Here is a 23,715-nt window from a genome sequence, read left to right on the forward strand (position 1 = left end):
GACAGTTCTTTTCTTTATAGTACTGCAGTATCAACTTTTTCACAAATCTAGTGATGAAGTATGTATGGGTCTGTTTCTGGAACCTTCTGTTCCAATGGCCTATTTGTCTATCTTTTAGGCTTGAGCTGCTTTTAGTCTTCTAAATAGACAAGGCTTTCCTCCCAGTGGTTACCCTTGGTTATACCCACCTAGCCCTAGAAATGGAAAGTAGAATGTATTAGTTATTTATTAAAGCATAACAAAAGGTTTAAAACTTACTGGCTTAAAACAACAATAAATATTATTATTTCTTAGGGTTTCTGTGAGTCGAGAACTCAGGAGCACTTTAGATTGGTGGATTTGGCTCAGGGTCTCTCATTAAATTACAGTTAAAAAGTTGCCTACTGCTGCAGGCATCTGAAGGCTTGGCTGGGGCTGAAGTATCTGCTTCTAAGAATAGCTCATTTACATGGCTGGCAGAAGGCCTTACTTAGTTCCTCACCATGTGCACTCCTCGGTACTGCTTGAGTATCCTCACAACATGGCAGCTTATCCAAAGGCAAACAAGAAAGAAGCTATAGCATCTTTAATTACTTAGCCTTCAAAGCTGCACGGTCATTTATGCAATATGCTGTTGGTCATCCTTATTCAGTATGGGAGGGGACTACATAAGGCTATACTGGAAAATAAGACTCATTGAGGGCTATCGTGGAGGCTGACTACTACACAGAAAAAGAGGAGAAGCTTGTTGGCATCTTAAGTTTGTTGTTTCTCTGGGAACTTTTATTCCCTAAGGCCTAGAATCATGCCTTGCCTGGACAGCCTACAATCCCTAGAGCTGGCATTAGTTTGAAAGGTTTGGAAATCCTGGTGAGTCTTGGTATTTTGTGCCCTCCTGCTCAGAAGTCTGAACTCTGAAGTTTATTCATATTTTCACAGTATGAATCCCTAAGATCCCATCCCTATCCCTGACTGGAAAAGATTGAGGACAGCTGGATCTGGTCATAGTCGGTAGCCAGCTGTTAACCTTTCTCTCCATGATCTTTATTTTTCTTCTCTGAGAAATAGTCCTTTCCTCCTTATGGTTTTCTTCAAATACATTTCCCATCTGTGAACATTCCAATTCTCTTGTGGATCAGTTTCCTTTTAATTAACTTTATTTTGAGATAATTTTAGTTTCATATGTAGTGGTAAAAGTAATACAGAGACCCCACATACCCTCTACTAGTTTCCTCACAATGGTAACATCTTCTGAAACTGTACTACAACATCACAAGAATGTTGATGTTGATACAGTCAAGATCTAGAACATTTCCATCACCGCGGGAATCTTTCATACTGTCCTTTTATAGCCATACTCACATCTGTCCTGCTCCAAGCCCCTCCTTTAAACCACTGACAACCACTAATCTTCTGTCCGTTTCAAGAATGGTACATGAGTGGAATTGGGCAGTATGTAGCCTTTTGGGATTGGCTTTGTTGATGCTGCCTAACTCTGTGGAGATTCACTCAAGACTTTGCATGTGTCAATACTTTTTTTTTTTATTGCTAAGTAGTATCCTATGGCATCACAGTTTATTTAACCATTTACCTATTGAAGGACATTTAGATTGTTCCAGTTTGGAGCTATTATAAACAAAATTTATATAAACATTCATGAAAAATTTTTGTATGAATGTAAATCTTTATTTCTCTGGGATAACTACCCAGCAGAGCAGAGCATTTGCTGTGGTGTATAGGAGTTGCATGTTTAGTTTTTTTTTTAAATGACCAAACTCTTTTCCAGGGTGGCTATATCATTTTAGATTCTTTCTTTCTTTTTTTTTTTTTAGTTTATTTATTTATTTTAAGGGTGGGAGAGAGGGAGAAGGAAAGAGAGAATCTCAAGCAGGCTCCATGCTTTCAGCACAGAGACTGACAAGGGGCTCAATCCCACGAACCTGCAAGATCATAACCTGAGCCAAAATCAAGAGTCAGACACTCAACCAACAAAGCCACCCAGGCACCCTGATCATTTTAGACTCTTACCAGCAATATTGAGTGACCCGTTTTCTCTGCCTCATTGCCAGCATTTTGTGTTGTTATTTTAGCAATTCTGATAGATCTGTGATATCTCATTGTATTTTAATTTCTGTTTCCAGAACAGCTAAAGATATTGAGCATCTTTACATGTATACAGATTTACCATCTGTATATTCTCTTCAGTGAAGTGTCTTCCATGTCTTTTGCCCTTGCCCTAATTCCCTTTTCTGACTGTTGAGTGTGATAGTTTTCTGTATGTTACCAGATATTATTCTTTGTTGAATATGTGGTTTGCAAGTATTTTCTCCCACTCAAAAGCTTCTCTTTTTATCTTTTTTAAAATTTGTATTATTTAAGTATATTTGATATGCAGTGTTACTAGTTTGAGGTGCACAACATAGTGGCTTGACATTTCTATACATTATGCAGTGTTCACCATGATAGTGTAGTTACCATCTGTCATCATACAACACTGTTACGGTATTATTCCCTATGCTATACTTTTCATCTCCATGACTTATTTATGACAGAAAGTCTATACCTCTGTGTCCGCTTCAACTATTTCACACATTCCCCCCACCTCCACCCCTGTGGCTACTACCAGTTTGTTCTCTACATTTATGAGTCTGTTTCTGGTTTGTTGCTGTTGTTTGTTTGCTTGTTTTGATTTCGAATTTCCACAGGTAAGTAAAATCACATGGTATTTGTCTTTCTCTGACTTAATTCATTTAGCATAATACCCTCTACGTACATACACATTGTTTCAAATGCAAGATCTCTTTTAATGGGCAAGTAACATTCTTCTCTGTGTGTGTGTATGTGTGTGTACACATCTTCTTTATTCATTCATCTATGGATGGACACTTTCCATATCTTGGCTGTTGTAAATAATGCTGAAATGAATATAGAGATGCATGTATCTTTTTGATTTAGTGTTTTCAGGGTTTTTGATGGGGGGAATGGTAAATATCTAGAAGTAGAATTACTGGATCATATGATAGTTCTATTTTTAATTTTTCGAGGAACCACCATACTGTTTTCCGCAGTGATTTCACCAGTTTAAATTTTCATCAGCAACACAAGGGTTCCCTGTTCTCCACATCCTTGCCTATACTTACTATATTTCTTGTCTTTTTGATAACAGCCATTCTAACTGGTGTGAAGTGATATCTCATTGTGGTTTTATTTTCATTTCCCTGACGATTACTAATGTTGAGCATCTTTTCATTTTTGTCTGTGTTAACTATCTGTATGTCTTCTTTAGGGAAATGTCTGTTCAGATCCTCTGCCCATATTTTTTTTTTTTAATATCACAAATGTATTTTATTTGTTTTTATACTGTGGTCCTTTGAAGGTTCACCAACCATTTTAATATCTATGAAAACTGTACCCCCAAGAATCAATCTTCAGCCCTCTGTTGTAATGTCAACTTTGTTGAGAATGCATGATGTATTGTAATTAGGGAAAAAGCTGGAATGTCATTTTTGCTTCATCCATATCTGTGTCCATACTAGAAAATCCATTACAACTAGATGCCCAGCCTTGATGGATCATCCACGGAGATACCCCCAGTTTTTATGAAGCCCAGTGTTTATGAAGTTTATGAAAGTCCCTATTCCTGAAGAGACCTGTAAACCTCCAACCTAATTCCTTCTCTGTGTCCTCAGAGGCTTTTTCCTACCTACCAGGTACAAGCATCCAAATCATTTCCATAAATTTAACTTCCAAACGCAGGCTTCAGACAGCTTCTGCTTCCAGGCCCCTCCCCAACTCCCCCTGAGGCCGGGCCAGGGGGGGAACCAAGCCTGGCACCCTACAGCAGGGAGTGTAAACACCAGAAGAACAGAGATTAACCACCTCAATAGAACGTGTCCTGATACCTTTGCTAAAACTTGCCGTTAGTAACTAATGGTGCCCAAACTGTCATGTCCCATTCCTGGCTCTGGCAGTCGGCATGGGGAGCAACCTTTTTGTCATTTGTGTCTGTGCCCAGGAGCATGTGCTTTGGAGTAACATACATCTATGAAGAGAGAATAGTGATACCTCACTAGCAGGGCTATTGTGAGATTAAATCCCACCACTAAGATGAAGAACCTGATCTAGGCACATCAAAACAATCTGCTCCATAAATATTAGCTATTTTTCCTCTTTCAATCAGAGAATTGATGTGGTCCTGAACTTCCCTGTCACTCAAGGCCCCTTAACCAGATTGCAGCTCAGAATCACTTTGGGGATCCTTTTCTAAACCCTCCTCTGAATTTCTCTTCTTGGTAGAAATAAGACTTCCATTTCAAGGCCATTCAAATCATTAAGGCATGATAATATGGACCTCAGGAAATGAATATGTTCATTTAACACTTAGTGTATGCCAGTGTCCACTTCCCCTTCATTCCATCAGCATCAGGTATTAACAGCTTTTTTTCTTTATTGCCAATTCTGATCTGCTCATTTTTCCCAAACTAGGCACATTGGAAAAGTCATCTCAGTCAGTTGTTAAACTTAGATTCATAGGCTCCTCTCCTAGGGTTGCTAGATCTAGCAACTACATGTACAGGATGCCCAGTTAAACTTGAATTTCAGACAGTCATATTGCATGTGAAATACTTACACTAATAATTATTTGTTAGTTATCTGTAATTCAAATTTAACTTGGTGTCCTGATTTTATCTGGCTACCCTACACAAGTAAGGCTCTGTGGAAGAGAACCAAGGTGCATAGGTGAACAGCTACAGCTGAGTCCCCAGTAACAATGTACAACAATGACCCACGTGAGTGATTGGATGTTCCAGGTGATTGGAGCCTCCAGATGACTGCAGCTCCAGGTGACAAATATCACATGGACCTCTGCCCATATTTTAATCAGATATTTTTTCTTTTGGTTGTTGAGTTGCATAAGTTCTTTATTTTTTTTATATTAACGCTTTGTCAGATAAATCATTGGCAAATATCTTTTCCCACCCAGTAGGTTGGTTTGTTTTGTTTTGTTTTGTTGATGGTTTCCTTCACTATGCTAAAGCTTTTTATTTTAGTTAGTCCCACTTGTTGTTTTTGGTTTTGTTTCTTTTGCCTGAAGAGAAATATTCATAAATATATTGCTAAGGCTGCTGTCCAAGAGACTACTGCCTGTGTTTTCATTTAGGAATTTTATGGTTCCACATCTCACGTTTAGATCTTGAATCCATTTTGAGTTTATTTTTATAAGAAATTTCTTTCTTTTGCATAAAGTTGTCTAGTTTTCCCAGCACCATTTACTGAAGAGACTGTCTTTTCTCCATTCTATATTCTTGCCTCCTTTGTCATAGATGAATTGATTGTGTAAGCATGAGGTTTTTTTCTGGGCTCTTCATCCTATTTGATTGATTTGTGTATTTATTTTTGTGCCAGTATCATACTGTTTTGATTATTATAGCTTTGTATTATATCTTGAAATCTGGGATGTGATACCTCTAGCTTTGTTCTTTCTCAAGATTGTTTTGGCTGGGGGTGCTGGGTGGCTCAGTCGGTTAAGCATCTGGCTCTCAGCTCAGGTCATCATCTCACAGTTCATGGGCTCAGGACCCATGTTGAGCCCCGTGTCAGGCTCTGCACTGATAGCATGGAGCCTGCTTGGGATTTTCTCTCTCTCCCTCTATCTCTCTTCCGCTCCCCTGCTTGCTCGCTTGCTCTCTCTCTCTCTCTCAAAATAAATAAACATGTTTTTAAAAAAAGATTGCTTTGGCTATTCAGGTTCTTTTGTGGCACTATCCAACTTTTAGTATTATTTGTTCTAGTTTTTTAAAAATCCTTTTGGTATTTTGATAGAGATTATATTGAATCTGTCATTTGCTTTGGGTAGTGTGGACATTTTAACAATAATAATCTGTCTAATTCGTGAGCATGGTATATCTTTCCATTTGCTTATATCATCTTCTGTTTCTTTCATTAATTTCTAATAGTTTTCAAAGTATAGGTCTTTTGCTTCCTTGGTTAAATTTATTACTAGGTATTCTTTTTGGTGCAATTGTAAATGGGGTTATTTCTTAATTTCTCTTTCTGCTACCTCATCAGTAGTGTATAGAAACACTAATACACAAAACGTTTCTGTATATTTTGTATCCTGAAACTTTACTGAATTCATTTATCAGTTCTAATAATATTTTGGTAAAATCTTTAGGATTTATATATAAATAGTGTCATGTCATTAACAAATAGTGAAAGTTTTATTTCTTCCTTACCAATTTGGATGCCTTTTGTTTCTCATCTGATTGGTGCCAGCTAGGACTTCCAGTCCTATAGTGAACAAAAGTGAGTGGGGTTCCATGGTGTAATGGTTAGCACTCTGGACTCTGAACAAAAGTGGCAAGGTGGACATTCATTTTTCCTGATCTTACAGGAAAAGTATTCAGTTTTTCACCATTGAATATGATGTTAGCTGTGAGTTTTTCAAATATGGCTTTTATTATGTGGAGGTGTGTTCCCTCAAAACCAACTTTGTTGAGAGTTTTTATCCTTCATTTTGTTAATGTGATGTATCACATTGGTTGATTTGTGGATATTTAACCATCCCTACATCCCCAGAATAAATCCCACTTGATTGTCGCGAATGATCTTTTTAGTGCATTGTTGAATTGGGTGTGCTGATATTTTGTTGAAGATTTTGGCATTTATGTTCATCAGAGATACTGGCCTAGAGTTTTGTTTTGTAGCCACTTTTTCTGGTTTTGGTATCAGAGTAATGCTGGCCTCATAGAATGAATTTGGAAGCTTTCTTTCCTTTTTCTATTTTGTGAAATAGTTTGAGACAAATAGTTATTTACTCTTCTTTAATGTTTGGTAGAATTAACTTGTGAAGCCATTTTGGCCTGGACTTTTGTTTGTTGGAAGGTTTTTTGTTTTTGCTTTTGTTTTTGTTTTTAATTACCAATTCAATTTTTTTTTTTTTTTTACTAGTAATCAGTCTGTTTTGATTTTCTGTTCATTCTTGATTCAGTTTTGGAAGATTGTGTGTTTCCAGGAATTCATTCCATTTCTGCTAGGTTGTATAGTTTGTTGGCATATAATTTTTTGTAGTAGTCCCTTACAATCTTTTGTATTTCTGTGGTGCTGGTTGTTACTTCTCCTTTTTCATTTCTAGTTTTATTTATTTGAGTTCTCTCTTTTGTTTTTCTTGATGGGTCTGACTAAAAGTTTATCAATTTTGTTTGTCTTTTCAAAGAACTACCTCTTGGTTTTGTTGATATTTCCTCTGTTTTTCTAGTCTCACTTCATTTATCTCTGCTGTGATCTTTATTATTTCCTGCAATTTACTAGCCTCGGGCTTTGTTCATTTTCTAGTTCCTTTAAATGTAAGGTTAAATGGTTTGAGGTGTTTTTTTTTTTTTTTATTTGTTTCTTGAGGTAGACCTGTATTGCTATAAATTTCCCTCTTAGAACTGCTTTCACTGCATCCCAAAGATCTTAGGCCATTGTGTTTTCGTTTTTATTTGTCTCCATGTGTTTTTTTTAATTTCATTTTTTAATTTTTTATTAACCCACTGGTTGTTTAATAGCATGTTGTTTAGCTTCTATGTGTTTGTGATTTTTTCCAGTTTCATTTTGTTTTATTTTTTATTGTAATTGATGTCTAGTTTCCTTACTGTTGTAGTCAGAAAAGATGTTTGATGTGATTTCAATCTTCTTAGATTTACTGAGATTTTTTGTGGCCTAACATGCAGTTTTTCCTCAAGATTGTTCCATGTGCACTTAAAAAGAATGTGTAGTCTGCTGTTTTTTGATAGAATGTTCTATACATATCTGTTAAGTTCATCAGATCTAATGTGTCATTCAGAGGCACTGTTTCCTTATTGATATTCTCTCTGCATGATCTGTTTATTGATGTGAGTGGAGTGTTAAAGTCCCCTACCATTACTGTATTAATTGTCAACTTCTCTCTTTATGTCTCTTACTCATTGCTTTATGTGTTTAGGTGCTCCTGTGTTAGATGCATAGATATTTACAATTGTTATATCTTCTTTTTGGATTGATTGCTTTCTCATCATTTAACACTTGTTTGTCCCTTGTTACATTGTTTTCAAGTCTATTTTGTCTGATACAAGTATTGCCATACTAGCTTTTTTTTTTTACCCCCTCATTTCTGTTTGCATGAAATATCTTTCTTCATCCCTTCACTTTCAGTCTGTATGTGTCTTTTCGTCCTCTTAAAGACTTTTGCATAGCAAAAGTTTTACATTTCATTGAAGTCTAATTTATAAGCTTTTGCCTTTTATGGATTCTGTTTTTGGTGTCAAGTCTGAGAACTCTTTCTTAGCCCTAAACCTGATAGATTTCCTCCGTTTTTTTGTCCTAAATGTTTTCTAGTTTTACATTTAAGTCTATCATTCATTTTTAGTTCTTATATAAGAGGTGAGATTTAGATTTAGTTCTTTATGGATATCCACTTGCTTCAGCATTATTTGTTGAAATGGCTGTCTTTCTTCCATTGAATTGCTTTTCACCTTTGTCAGAAATCCGTTGGGTGTATTTGTGTGGCTCTGTTTCTGGGTTCTCTCTTCTATTCCTTTGTTCTGTGTGTGTGTCCCTCTGCCAGTGCCACATAGTCTTGAGAACTGTATGTGTATATATAATAATTATTGGAATCTAGTGAATTAATAGCCCCTCTTTTATCATATTTTTCAATTTTTTTTACACTTTCTTTGCCTTCCTATATACACTTTAGTGTAATTTTCTTTACATATGTAAAAACTCTTGATGAAATTTTGAGATTATGTTAAACCTGAGCATCAATTTGGGGAGATGTACTATGTTGAGTATTCTCATTCATGATCATGGTATTTGGGGTTTTTTTTCTTTCTTCAGCATTGTATAGCTATCAGCATACATGTCCTGTGCATATTCTGTTAGATTTACACTTATTTAATTTTTTAAAAACAAACTATAAATAGCATTTTATTTTTGTTCTCTATGCCCACATGTTCACTGCTAGCATATTGAAGCAAATTGATTTTCATATGTTTATCTTGTATCTTGTGACCTTACTTGACTCATTAGTCCCAGGAGATTTTTAGCTCTTTTTTTTCTTTTTTTTCCCCTATATCCTTGGGATTTTCTATGTGGAAAATTATATCATCTGCAAATAGGGACAGTTTTTTTCTTCATTTCCAAACTGTATGCCTTTTATGTCCATTTCTTTATTGTCCTCACTAGAATTTTCAGCAAGAGTGGTGAGAGTAAGCATACATCCTTGCCTTGTTTCGGATTTTAGGGGAAAAGCATTCATTCTTTCAATACAAAGTAGAATGTTGGTGTTGATCTTTTGTTGGTGCTTTTTATCAAATTAAGAAAGCTCCCCCCTCTTCCTATTTTTTAAGTGTTGTTATTATAAATAGGGATCAAATTTTGTCAAATTTTTTTTCTGTATTCATTGATATGACCATGTGGTTTTTCTTTAGTCTATTACTATGGTGGATTACACTGATTGATTTTTGAATATTGAATTAGTTTTACATCCTTGAGATAACCCTCACTTGGTTACGTTATATAATTCTTTATATATCTTGCTGATTTCTCTTTGTATTTTATGTTTAAGTCCATGATCGATTTAGACTTAATTTTTGTTAAGAAATTTTGTATAGATATAAGAACAGTCTTGAAAAAGCTTTCTTCTTGTAACATGTTCAGGTCCCATGTTCTCCTTGCATTATGTGTCAGTAATCCAACAGTAATTTTTCATTTCTGTATCATGAGACACTTTCAAGCTGAAGGCCCCAGATTTCCTTATAAATATTTAGTACATGGTCAGGGGCGCCTGGCTGGCTCAGTTGGAAGAGCATTGACTCTTGATCTCAGGGTTGTGAGTTTGAGTCCCACATTGGGTGTAAAAATTAATAAATAAACTAAAAATAATAATAAATAAATAAATATTACATGGTCACTGTTCGTATCAGAATGAAGAGAACAAGAGAGTAAAGAACTCACATCATATAGAATCCACACTATACCTTTATCTTTCTTAATCTCTTTGCTGTACTTCTCTTGTTGTCCTCCTTTCCTGCTTCTGTGAAAATATATATATTTAAGTTGCATTTATTAGTTTGAGTAAATTAATATATTGATAGAATGAAGAAAGTCAATAGATCTTTATTGAGCTCTCATATAGACCAAACACTTTTCCAAGTAACTTTTGGCCAGAAAGGAGCCTAACCTCAAGATGTTCAGAGCTTAAAGGGGAGGAAGATATATAAATAACTGAAATGCCAAAGAAAGCACAAATTATTAAGAGAGTATAATACAGAAGCACCAGCTCTACCCAGGAAAGTTAGTAAAGCCCTTTCAGGGGAAGTGATACTTCAAGCTGGCACTGAAGGGACATAGGAATTTTCTAGATAGACAAGGTGAGGGTAAAGTCATTCTAGGAAGATGCAGTAGGTTGTGCAAAGACAGGAAGGCATGCAATTATGTGGTATATTTGGAGAATAATATGTAATGTGTTATGCACTGTAGTAAGTTCTGTAAGACCAGGAATTCATGCTGTACGCTCAACATCTAGAATACTACCTGTAGCATAGTAAGCACTAAACAAATACTTGGATGGATGGATGGATGGATGGATGGATGGATGGATGGATGGAAAGAAGAAAGCAAGGAGGCATAAATGAGTCCAGAGAGATAAGAAAATTTCAGCAATAAAGAGCCTTGTTTAGTAACATTTAGCAAAATGTCTACCAAGATTCATAGAAGGATACAGATGTTGTTCATAATATACTTGGGAAGAAACAATAAATTCCAAAATATCTGTAATATGTTGTAAAAAATGACAGGCCATAAAAACTACATAAAAAGTGTTACAAAGGTTCAGAAGAAGTAGAGGTCCATTTCAGCTGAGAAGATCAGAGAAGTTGTCATTGGAGCTAGACTCTTTGAAGTTGGTTATACTTGTGTTCTCAGTTGTTTGATTTAAAAAAGAAATGTGCATAGACTTGGAGAGAAATGGTGTGGCAGAAGAGGGATGGGAATTTGGGACTAGACTAGACAGACTTGCCTGCTTGGTCATAAATTTATCAGCATTTTATAAGCAGTCATTTATCAGCCTACACCACTTCCTTGGAAGCAGAACCTGACAGGCTCCGATGTTATCTGTAGTAAACACCTTTTTCTTGTTTATGTGGGTGTCTCTGTGTTTGTTTATGCTTGTACCTGCACACCAGTGATTTGGAGACAGCTCTTTCTGCAGAGACCAGCACTGAAGGGGACACATCAACTGAAACACAAGCTAAACTATTAACAATACCTTTTAAAAATGCACCTTGCTAATCACACACTTCCATGTATATGCATGCACCTGCTACATGGACCACAAGCACACCCAGAGTTCTATAAGCCAATGACCTGGGCAAGATTTTAGGTGACTGTAAATATATAGTTCTTATTTTTTGTTTTCCTCAGCTCGATTCTATCTGGCCATACCTTATATTCATTTTGAGGTAAGACTTATTAAGCATCAGTTCTATCCCTGTAACCTACTAGATGCTGTAAGGAGTTCATGTAATAAAATAATTACTCATTAATCCAACACATAGTTATTGATAACCAGCTGTGTGTCAGGCACTATTTGAAACACTGAAGATGCAGCATGGGATTTTAAAAAAGCATTCTTTGTGTTTATATTTTGAGAGGTAGATACAGACATTCAACAAAAATGTGGCATTTTAGATGGTGTAAGTACTAGTAAGAGCAGTGTTGCAGAGTCAGGGGGAAAGAGAGTGTGAGGGTTGGGTGGTTAAGAATGGCTGCCCCCGTAATGGGATATTTGAGTAGAGACTTGAAGGAAAGACGTCTGGGGGAAGAGTATTCCAGGCAGAGGGAACATCTAGAGCAAAGACGCTGAGGCAGAAGTATGTGGCCAGTGTGGCAAGAGCAGAATGGCCAAGGCAGAGCATGGCTGGAGATGAGGTAAGAGATGTTGGATGGGGGAGAGTTGACCGTCATATCAGACCCACTGGCCATTGTGCAGACTTTGGTTTTTACTCTGAGATGGGAAGCCTTTGGGGATTTTGTGCAGAGAAGTGACACAGTCTGATTTACATCAGCTTCCATGTTGAGCATCAGTTGCAGGATGAAAGGGTAGAAGCAGGAGGACTACAGAATGGTGGGCTAGACCGAGTGAACTGTTTGAACCAACAGGATTTGTTGTAGATGTGGAATGTGAAAGAAGGGAGTCCATGATGACCTCACTATATGTGGTCTGAGCACCTGGAAGTCTGGAGCTGCTATTAACTGAGACGGAAAAGATTGCAGGAAGAACAGGCTTGGAGGATGTAAAGAGCTCAGTTTTGAGCACACTGGGTTTAAGATGCTTATTAGTGAAGAGTTGGGTATAAGACTCTGGAGTTCAGTGGAAGGACCTGGGATGGAGAAATACATTTGGGAAGTGCAGCAATTAGATGGTCTTTAAAGCTGTGAAACTGAATAAAATAACCTAGGGTGTGGGTGTAGAGAGAGGAGAGACAGAGACTGAGAACTGAGCATGGAAGCATTCCAATATTTAGAGGTCAGGGAGATGAGTAAGAACCAGCCCTGGAGTCTGAAAAAGAGGCTGGGGAGGAGGGAAGTTGAGGGTGAGCCAAGGGAAGAAGGTGCTTCAAAGAGGACAGAATAAACCATTATCAGGTGTTGTTGAGAGATCAAATAAAACCCAAAAGTTGCTTTAGCAGCCTTGAAGTCTTTGAGAACTTTGTTATGCAGTGGTGGGGCAGCCTGATTAGATTGCTTTCCACCAAAGAATGGCAAGAGAGGAGACAAATGTCCAGTAATATAGAAAACTCTTTGAGGTTTTACTCTAAAGAAAACTGGGCCATCACTAGAGGGGAACATGGGATTAAGTCAAGCTTTATATTTTTTTCCCCATGATGGCGGATGTTGGTGTCCTTATGGGAATGATCCCAGTAGGGAGGGAAAATGCAGTGCTTCCAGAGAATGGGAGAATCATACAGTGGTGTCGGTCCCCTTGTAGGTGAAAGGGGGCACACAAATGGAAGGATATTGGCTTTAGATCGGACGAACTGTGAATGCTCCCTAATAACAGGCTACTTTGCTCCAGATGCGGGCAGATCAGTAAATTTGGTGATGGAGCATATTTAAATTCTCTTGATTGCTTATATTTTCTCATGAAACCAAAAAGTGGCCATGTTGGACGTTTAAAGAGAGAGAAGCTCAGAGACAGTGGCCAAAGAGCAAGAGAAAATCTTAGACAAGGTAACTGAGATAGGATCTTGGGGCAGCCTGGGAGCCCACATCTACAAATGACTTAACTACAGCAAATCAGTAGTTAAGCATAGCCTCAACCCAAGGCTATTACATGCAGCATCTTTTTACCACTTTGTGTGGTGTCTGCTCACAGATTACTCAGTCTTGTTGGAAAAATGGAATATACAAGACAGGATAAGAGAATATGTGATCAAGTGTTAAATTCTATAGTATGAAATGATACAAGGAGTTTATTCATTCAGTGATACATATAGAGTATTTAATATGTGCAAGGACCTATTACAAGTACTCGGGCTATTGCAAGGAGCAAGACAGTGAAAAAAATCTTAAAGTTATGTGCTTCAGAGAAGTTTTAGGTTATTTTTTAAATTTTTTATTTATTTTCAAAAAGCAAGAGCGTGAGTAGGGGAGGGACAGAGAGAGAGGATGAGAGAATCCCAAGTAGGCTCCGTGCTGTCAGCACAGAGCCCAATGCCGGGCTCTGTCTCACGAGCTGTGAGATCATGACCTGAGCCCAAACCAAGAGCTGGACACTTAACCGAACCACCCAGGCACCCCCCACTTCAGAGAAGTTTTAGAAGGCTTTCTAGGTGATTCTTCCAAGGCACCATCATTTGCTTAAAAAGCACAATATACTACACACAAATTAGGGAATTGTTTTTCTGCTGCTGGCTGTGTGTGATATTGCTTCTTTGCTTCCACTCACCATGACTTGTTGGGGTCCCTATCCATATATTGAGATGCTGTGGTTTTGCAAGTTCCACCCTGACTATCAGTACTATGAGTTTGAATCTGTATTCCAGCATAGGGAATAATTGCTCGAAAATGTCTTAGTCTCCATCTAACTTCTTAATCTAAAAAATTGGAATGCCACATCTCATTTCAGAATGATAAGACCCTGTTCCCATAGTGAAGTGTTGCGCTAACACACATTCTAAGATCATCCTCCATTTTTTAAACTGTGGTGAAGTATGAAAGAGAAATAAGGGCCATGTTCAGCCTGCAGGTGCAACAGTCCCCATCCTTAACCTAGTGATTTCTGAGCACCTGTGAGAAGCTTTGAACGAACTAATGACCTTTTCCCCCTCTTTTTCCTTCTTCCTCCTCAGGCCTGGAAGAAGCGATGGTTTATCCTGCGGAGTGGCCGGATGAGTGGTGACCCAGATGTTCTGGAATACTACAAGAACGATCACTCTAAGAAGCCCTTGAGGATCATCAACCTGAACTTCTGTGAGCAGGTGGATGCAGGCCTGACCTTCAACAAGAAGGAGCTGCAGGATAGTTTTGTGTTTGACATCAAGACCAGTGAACGCACCTTTTATCTGGTGGCCGAGACGGAGGAGGACATGAATAAGTGGGTTCAGAGCATCTGCCAGATCTGTGGCTTCAATCAGGCTGAGGAGAGCACAGGTAGGAGAGCAAACAGGAACCTTTCTCCCAAGCGGCAAGGTGCTTCCTGGAGCAGGCTTAGCAGTTGGGACTAAGATGAAGGCCTTCAGATCCCTTGAGCAAGGACAGCCCACTGCAGCTAAAAGCGTTCATCTTTGGCAGAGTAGTAATAGGCAAAGAGTAAGACTGTGAAGGGTCTGATCAAATACTAGAGGAACCCCTGGCCCTAATTACATTCAAATGGGAAACAGATATGTTGAGGTTATGAGGAAGCTAAAGGTACTTTGTGGTATTTCTTCATGTACCTCAACACCACTCCATTTCTCAGCCCTGCACCTTTCTCCCCTTCCCTCAGCTTTCTAGCCCTCTGTGCTCTCTTTTTTTTTTTTTTTTTAATTTTTTTTTCAACATTTTTTATTTATTTTTGGGACAGAGAGAGACAGAGCATGAACGGGGGAGGGGCAGAGAGAGAGGGAGACACAGAATCGGAAACAGGCTCCAGGCTCCGAGCCATCAGCCCAGAGCCTGACGCGGGGCTCGAACTCACCGACCGCGAGATCGTGACCTGGCTGAAGTCGGACGCTTAACCGACTGCGCCACCCAGGCGCCCCAGCCCCCTCTGTGCTCTCTTACCCACCACTTATCCCAGAGGGCAGTCCTCACCTTGATTCCTTCTCTGGTCCACCTCTCCGTGTTCTAGCCCATCTATTTCAGACCATCCTGCACAGCTACACGTGCCACTTTTTTTCCTTTGGGTTTGGGGTAATTACTGTTGATATATAATCCAGTGTTCTTTTATATTCACTTGGGAGGGGATAGGTGAGAGAGGGAAATGCCGATTTATATTTGGGTCTTGTTGACTTTCACAGAATAGTAGCCCAACTTTTGTAACTGAGTTTTAAGTTGCAGAAATGCCCTTTGACAGTTGTTTGGGCTCATCCCCAAACTTGGGGATGATTGAGAAATAGGTTTTTATGTTTGGGTTTTTTTTTTTTTTCCTGAGGCAGGCGGAGAGCTTAAATCAGTAGTTCTTAAACCTGGTTGCACAACAGAATTAAAGGGGAGCATTTTTAAAATGTTGATGCCAAGGACCCATGCCAGATCAGCTCACTAGGAATCTCAGGGGTGTGACCTAGGCATAAGTGTCTGTTCACAGCTTCATTCTGAGTAGCAAGCATCCGAGGCTCAGCAACCATTTTCTGTAAATATTTGAAGGCCAATTTTTTTTGCAACCCTCTAAAAACATACAAACTGGAGCTCCTGGGTGGCTCAGTCTTTTAAACATCTGACTCTTGATTTTGGCTTGGATCATGATCTCACAGTTCATGGGTTCAGCAGTGTAAAGCCTCCTTGGGATTCTTTCTCTCCTCTCTCTGTCCCTTCCCCACTCATGTGCACGCGTGTGCGTGCTCTCTCTCAAAATAAATAAATAAATTTAAAAAAATTAAAAAACACGGAAACCATTCTTAGCTCATCAGCAACATCAACATCATCTGAGAACCTGTTAGAAATGCAGATTCTTAGGATCACCCCAGCCAGACTTACTGAATCAGAAACTCTTGGAGTAGGGCCCAGCAATCTGTGTTTTTACAGATTGGTGATTCTGGTCCACGATTCTGATGCACGATTAAGTCTGAAAACAGCTAGTTTAGACTCTTGCTACTTAGAGTGGGGTTGGGGAACCCAAAGCATCAGCTTCTCATGGGAACTTCCAACTCTGAGTTGCAGAATCAGAATATATATGTATTTTTTAAACTTATTTTGAAATAATCTTAGACTTTCAGTAGAGTTGCAAAAATTGTACAGTAAGTTCCCATGTACCTTTCCCTCAGCTTTCCCTATCTTACTCAACCATGGTACAGCTATCAAAACTGGGCAGTTAACATTGGTACAAAGCTTTCAAGTACAGTATATTTGGATTTCACCTCTTTTTCACCCTTGCCTTGATTCCTTCAGGATTCAGTCCAGCATACGACATTAGATTTAGTGATTATGTCTCCATATCTCCTCCAATCTGTGACAGTTCCTAAGTCTTTCTTTTTTTTTCTTTCTTTTTTTTTTTTTTTTTTTTTGACTTTGATACTTTCAAAAAGTATTGGTTAGATATTTTGTAGAGTGTCCCTCAGTTTGGGTTTATCTGATGTTTTCTCATGATTATATGGAGGCTATCAGTTTGGGGGAGAGTACACAGAGGTGTGCCTTTCTCACATTGTATCAGAGGACACGTGGTAGCAGTATGTCTTATTACCTACTGGTCATGTGAACCTTGATCTCTTGGTTAAGGTGGTATCTGCCAAGTTTCTCCACTGTAAAGTCACTGTCTTTGCTTTTGCAATTAATAAATATTTTGGAGGAAATACTTTAATGATCAATTATCCTATTTCTCCTTAAACTTTCGCCCTAATTCTAACACTCACCAATGGATGCTCACAGTCATCATGTGTGCAACAGTGATTACCGTAGTATTCTAATGGTGGTGTTCTGGTTGCCCCAAAATCTGAATTTTATTAAGATCTCCAGGTGATTTGTATGCACATTAAATTTTGTATACAATTAAATTTTGAGAAGCCCTGGTCTGAATTACTCATTCCCAAGCCTCTTGGGTCATCTGAATCACCTGAAAGCTCTTTACCTTTTAAATTACAGGTGGTGATTCAGTAGATCTGATTTTAGGCTAAGGAATCAATAGTTTCTAGGGGCGCCTGGGTGGCTCAGTCAGTTAGGCATCTGACTTCGGCTCAGGTCATGATCTCGAGGTCCGTGAGTTCGAGCTCCGCGTCGGGCTCTGTGCTGACCGCTCAGAGCCTGGAGCCTGTTTCAGATTCTGTGTCTCCCTCTCTCTCTGACCCTCCCCTGTTCATGCTCTGTCTCTCTCTGTCTCAAAAATAAATAAACGTTAAAAAAAAAAATAGTTTCTAAAGCCCTTTCTACAGAATGGGAGAAAATATTTCTGGGTCATATACCTGATAAAGGTCTAGTATCTAGAATATAAAAGGAGCTCTTACAAGTCAATAACAGCAACAAAAAGATGACCCCATTTGAAAACGGGCAAAGGAACTGTGTAGACATTTCTCCAGAGAAAATACATAGAATAGATGGTCAATAAGCACATGAAAAGATGCTGAACATGATTACGCATTAGAAAATGGAAATCAAAACCACAATGAGATACCACTTCATACCCACTAGAATGGCTGTGATCAAAAAGATGGACAATGACAAGTGTTGGCAGGGGTGTGGAGAAACATCCATTACTCATCCATCCCTCAGCATTGCTAGCAGGAGTGTAAAATGGTACAGCTACTGCAGAAAACAGTGTGGAAATTTTTCAAAAAGTTAAACCTACAACCCAGTAATTCTCTTCCTAAGCATATACTCAAGAGAAATAAAAACAAATGTTCACACAAAAACTTGCACACAAACGTTCATAGCAGCACTATTCATGATGACCAAAAAGTGAACACAATCTGAATTATCCATCAGGTTAGTCCATTATCCAACAAGTAAACAGTATGTGGTGTGGTGTGTGTGTATTATTTAGCCATAAAATGGAATGATCTAACATTCCACGTTGTACATTCTACACATGCATGAATCATGAAAACATTGTGCTAAATGGAAGAAAACACAACGCATCACATAGTTTTTTATTCCATTTATTTGAAATGTCAGAATTAGCAAATCCATAGAGACAGGAGATAGATTGGTGGTTGACAGTGGGAGAATGAGGAGTGCCTGCTAACGAGTATGGGATTTCGTTTAGGGGGATAAAGTGTTCTGGGATTTGATAGTGATGATGGTTGTAAAATTTTGTGAATATACTAAAAACTACTGAATTTTGCATTTTGAAATTGGGGAAATTTATGATACATGAATTATATCTCAGTTTATTTTTTAAAGTTCCTAAGTTGATTCTGACAGCCAGCCAGGTTTGGGAACCCCCGTCCAGACTTAGGGCCAGCATCATGAGCATGAGACCTATGCAGTCTCACAGGGCTCCACCCTTAGCCTTGCACTTGGGTAATGCTGTACTCTCCCCATTTTGAAGTCCTTCATTTTTTTTTTTTATAATTGTTTAAGGTGTACAGTGTGATGATATGATACATGTGTATGTTGCAAAATGATTACCACAGTAAGGTTAGTTAACACATCTATTATCTCACATAGTTAGGATTTGTGTGTGTATATGGTGGGAACTTTTAACACCTGTTCTCTCAACAATGTTCAAATATATATTACAGTATTATTAACTATAGTCACTATGTTGTACATTATATCCCCAAGACTAATTCGTTTTATAACTAGAAGTTTGTACCCTTGATCTTCATCCATTTCCCCTGCCTCTGCCCCTGGTAACCACCAATCTACTCTCTGTTTCTGTGAGTTTGTTTTTTTTTTTCAGCTTCCACGTATTAAGTGAGGTTATACAGTATTTGTTCTTCTCTGACTTATTTCACTTAGCATAATGCCCTCAAGGTTCATCTATATTGTCATAAATGGCAGGATTTACTTATTTTTTATGACTGAATAATATTACATATGTATTTATAAAATTTCCTTTATCCATTCATCCATTAGTGGACACAGATTGTTTCCATGTCTTGGCTATTATCAGTAGTGCTGCAGTGAATATGGGGGTGTAGATACCTCTTCAAGGTGATTTCAGTTCCTTCAGATATATACGCATAATTGGAATTGCTGGATCATATGGTAGTTCTATTTTTAATTTTTTGAGAAACCTCCATACTGTTTTCCATAGTGGCTGTACCAATTTATGTTCCCACCAGTAGTCACAAGGGTTCCCTTTTCTCTACATCCTTGCTCACAGTAATCTCTTAGTTTTTGATAATAGCCCATTAGCAGGCTCTCTCATTGTGGTTTTGGTTTTATTTGCATTTCCCTGATAATTAATGACCTGTGCCCTTTCAGGTAACTGTTGCCCATATGAATATCTTCCTTGGAAGAGTGTCTATTCAGATCCTATGACCACTTTTTAATTGGGTTATCTGTTTTTATTTTTGTTTTTGCTATTGAGTTGTAGGAATTCCTTATGTACTTTAGATATTAACCCCGTATCAGATATTTGAAAATACATATCTTCTTCCATTTCTTTGATTGCCTTTTCATCTTGTTACTTTTGCTGTGCCAAAGCTTTTTAGTTTGTTTTTTTTTATTTTTTTAATGTTTATTTAATTTTGAGAGAGACAGCATGAGTGGGGGAGGGGCAGAGAGAGAGGTGACACAGAATCCAAAGCAGGCTCCAGGCTCTGAGCTGTCAGCACAGAGCTGAACGCAGGTCTCAGATTCACAAACTGTGAGATCATGACCTGAGCCTAAATCGGGTGCTTAACTGACTGAGCCACGAAAGCTTTTTAGTTTAATGTAGTTCCATTTGTTTAATTTTGCTTTTCTTATTTGTATTTTTCGTATCATATCCAAAAAACTCCTTGCCAATACCACCATCAAAGAATCTTTTTTTCTGTTTTCTCTTGGGAGTTTTATGGTTTCAGATCTTACATTTATCTATCTATTTATCTAAGCATGCACACGTGAGTGGGGGAGGGGCAGAGAGAGAAGGAGAGAGAATCCCAATCAGATTTTGCACTGTCAGTGCAGAGCCAGATGCAGAGCTCTATCCCAAGAACCATGAGATGATGACCTGAGCTGAAATCAAGAGTGGGTTGCTCAACCAACTGAGCCACCTAGATGCCCCTAGGTCTTACATTTAAATCTTTAATCCATTTTGAGTTAGTTTTTGTGAGTAATATAATATAAGGGTCCAGTATCATTTGTTGCATGTCAGTATCCAGTTTTCCTAGCACCATTTTTTTTGAAGACACTATGTTTTCCCCACTGAGTATTCTTGGCTCCCTTGTCAAATATTAGTTGACCATACATGTGAGGCTTTCTATTATGTTCCATTGATCTGTGTGTCTCTTTTTATGTCATACCATACTGTTTTGATTACTATAGCTTTGTCATATAGGCTGAAATCAGGACGTGTGATACCTGCAACTTTATTCTTCTTTCTCAGGATTGCTTTCACTATTTGGAATCTTTTGTGGTTCCATATGAATTTTAAAATTGTTTTTCTGTTATTGTAAAAAAAAAAAAAAAATGACATTGGGAGGGGTACCCACTTGTCTCCACTGAGTGTCCGACTTCAGCTCAGGTCATGATCTCTTGGCTTGTGAGTTCGAGCCCCGCGTCAGGCTGTATGCTGACAGCTCAGAACCTGGAGCCTGCTTCGGATTCTGTGTCCCTCTCTTGCTATGCCCCTCCCCCACTCATGTTCCGTCTCTCTCTCTCTCTCTCTCTCTCTCTCTCTCTCTCTCTCTCTCTCTGAAGAATAAATAAACATTAAAAAAAATTTTTTTAATGACATTGGAGCTTTGATAGGGATTTCACTGAATCTGTAAATGGCTTTGGGTAGTGTGAACCTTTTAACAATGTTAATTCTTCCAATCCATAAACATGAGATATCTTTCCATTTATTTGTGTTGAAGTTCTTAACTTTTGAACAAGGAGCCTCATTTTCACTTTGTACCAGACTCTACAAATTATGTAGTCAGTTGTGCCTGGACTAGATGTCCTGTCTTAGCAATTCTGTGATTCTATTCTTCCTTGCAGATTATGAGTCTGCATTTACTCTTAGGATCTTTGGTATAATCTTTGTTTCCTGAATGGAATTTCCCCAAATTTCTGTCATTTATAGGCTTCATGAATTTTTTGTTTTTCCCTTTATTTTATTCCTGATGAAAGAATGAAAAGCTTATTGGGGAAAAAAGGGAGAGAGAGAATAAAAAAGGAATCAAAAGAACAGGAGGGAGGAGTATCTGGGTGGCTCAGTCGGTTAAGCATCCAACTTCAGCTCAGGTTGGATCTCACAGTCTGTGAGTTTGAGTCCCACGTCAGGCTCTCCACTGACAGCTCAGAGTCTGGAGTCTCCCACTCTCTCTCTGCCCCTCCCCCATTCACACTGTCTCTCTCTCAAAAATAAAATAAAAACATAAAAAATTAAAAAAAAAAAAAAGGCAGGAGGGAAAAACCATAGACTTAGCTCCCCAACCCCAGTCTCCAAGCTTTCATAAATGTTAGAGATAGGTCCAAAGAATACCTCAGCTTAAAAAAAAATAATAATAGGTATGATTGGGGAAGAAAGTAATCAGAAAGCAATTGCTTTTTTTTAATTAAGTTTTTAAATTTTAATTCCAGTATAGTTAACATACAATATTATATTACAACATAGTGATTCAACAATTCTATACATTACTCAGTGCTCATCATAATAAATGTACTCTTTAATCCCCATCACCTGTTTCACCCACTGCTCCCCCACCTCCCCTTTGGTAACCCTCTGCTCTCTCTAGTTAAGAGTCTGTTTCTTGATTTCTCTCTTTTTTCCTATGCTCATTTGTTTTGTCTCTTAAATTCCACATATGAGTGAAATCATATGGTATTTGTCTTTCTCTCACTGACTTTTTTCACTTAGCATAATATACTCTAGATACATCCATGTTGGTGCAAATGGCAAGATTTCATTCATACACATAGACACACACATGCATACACACATACACACACCCCACATCTTCTTTATCCATTCAGCTATCGAGGGACATTTGGGCTACTTCCGTAGTTTGGCTGTTGTAAATAATAGTGGTGCATGTATCCCTTTGTATTAGTGTTTTTGTATTTGGGGGGTAAATGCCCAATAGTGTGATTACTGGATTGCGGGATAGTTTTATTTCCAACTTTCTGACGAACGTCCATACTGTTTTCCACAGTGGCTGCACCAGTTTGCGTTTCCACCAATAGTGCACGAGGGTTCCTTTTTCTCCATATCCACGCCTATATCTGTTGTTTCTTGTGTTTTTTAATTTTTTCTTCTTGTATTTTTTATTTTAGCCATTCCAACAGGTGTGATGTGATATCTCATTGTGGTTTTGATTTGCATTTTCCTGATGATGTGTGATGTTGAGCATCTTTTTATGTGTCTGTTGCCATCTGGATTTCTTTGGAGAAATATCTGTTCATGTCTTCTGCCCATTTTTTAAAAAGTATTTATTTATTTTGAGAAAGAGCACATGCATGTAAGCTGGGGAAGGGCTGAGAGAATCCCTGCGTTGTTAGACCAGAGCCTAACACAGGACTTGATCTCATGAACTGTGAGATCATGACCTGAACTGAAATCAAGAGTCAGATGCTTAGCAAACTGAAGCACCCAGGCGCCCCTCTTCTGCCCATTTTTTAATTGGATTATTTGTTTTTTGGGTGTTGAGTTGTATCAGCTCTTTATTTATTTTGGGTACTAACCCTTTATCAGATATGTTATTTGCAAATGTCTTCTCCCATTCCATAGGTTGCCTTTTAGTTTTGTTGATCGTTTCCTTCACAACAATCAATTTTTATTTTGATGAAGTCCTAATAGTTTATTTTTGCTTTTGTTTCCCTTGCCTCAGGACACCCATCTAGGAAAAAAAGCTGCTACAACCAGTGTCAGAGAAATCACTGTCTCTGCTCTCTTCAGGGATTTTTTATGGTTTCAAGTGTCACATTTAGGTCTTAATCCATTTTGAGTTTATTTATGTGTATGGTGTAAGAAAGTGTCCAGTTTCACTCTTTTGCATGTGGCTGTCCAGTTTCCCTACACCATTTGTTGAAGAGACTATTTTTCCCACTGCATATTCTTTCCCCCTTTGTCGAAGATTAATTGACCATGTAATTGTGGGTTTATTTCCTGGGTTTTCTCTTCTGTTCCATTAATCTATGTGAGCAAATTCCTTTTAATTGAATTATTTCCTTGTGGGATTAGAGGTATTCCTACCAAGACAAACATATCCTTGAGATATAACAAAAACTACTCTTGGTGCAAATATATTTTTTTAATCACAAATTTAAAAAGGAATTATTATCTGGATCCTTTTATTGTATAGGATTTAAGTACAGTTCAAATGCAAATATGTAGAACCACATATTTATCTAGGCTTGTTTTCTTTGGTAGGAAAATTCATCCATTCATGCGCTTATTTTGTGATGGTCCTTGTCACAACCACTGAGGTTACAAAGATGACCAGTAGAGTT

The 23,715-nt window shown here is 38.1% G+C and overlaps 1 protein-coding gene across 1 annotated transcript in view; it reads left to right on the forward strand.

Annotated features, from left to right (window-relative positions):
- GAB2 (GRB2 associated binding protein 2) overlaps positions 1–23,715 on the forward strand; it is a 190,909-nt gene that overhangs the window by 116,002 nt on the left and 51,192 nt on the right. The window contains exon 2 of the mRNA XM_042959537.1: positions 14,352–14,652. Within this exon, the coding sequence (XP_042815471.1) occupies positions 14,352–14,652 (301 nt within the window). The remainder of the gene's footprint in view (positions 1–14,351; positions 14,653–23,715) is intronic.

Source organism: Panthera tigris, chromosome D1, assembly GCF_018350195.1.
Source record: "Panthera tigris isolate Pti1 chromosome D1, P.tigris_Pti1_mat1.1, whole genome shotgun sequence".
Lineage (NCBI taxonomy): Eukaryota > Metazoa > Chordata > Mammalia > Carnivora > Felidae > Panthera > Panthera tigris.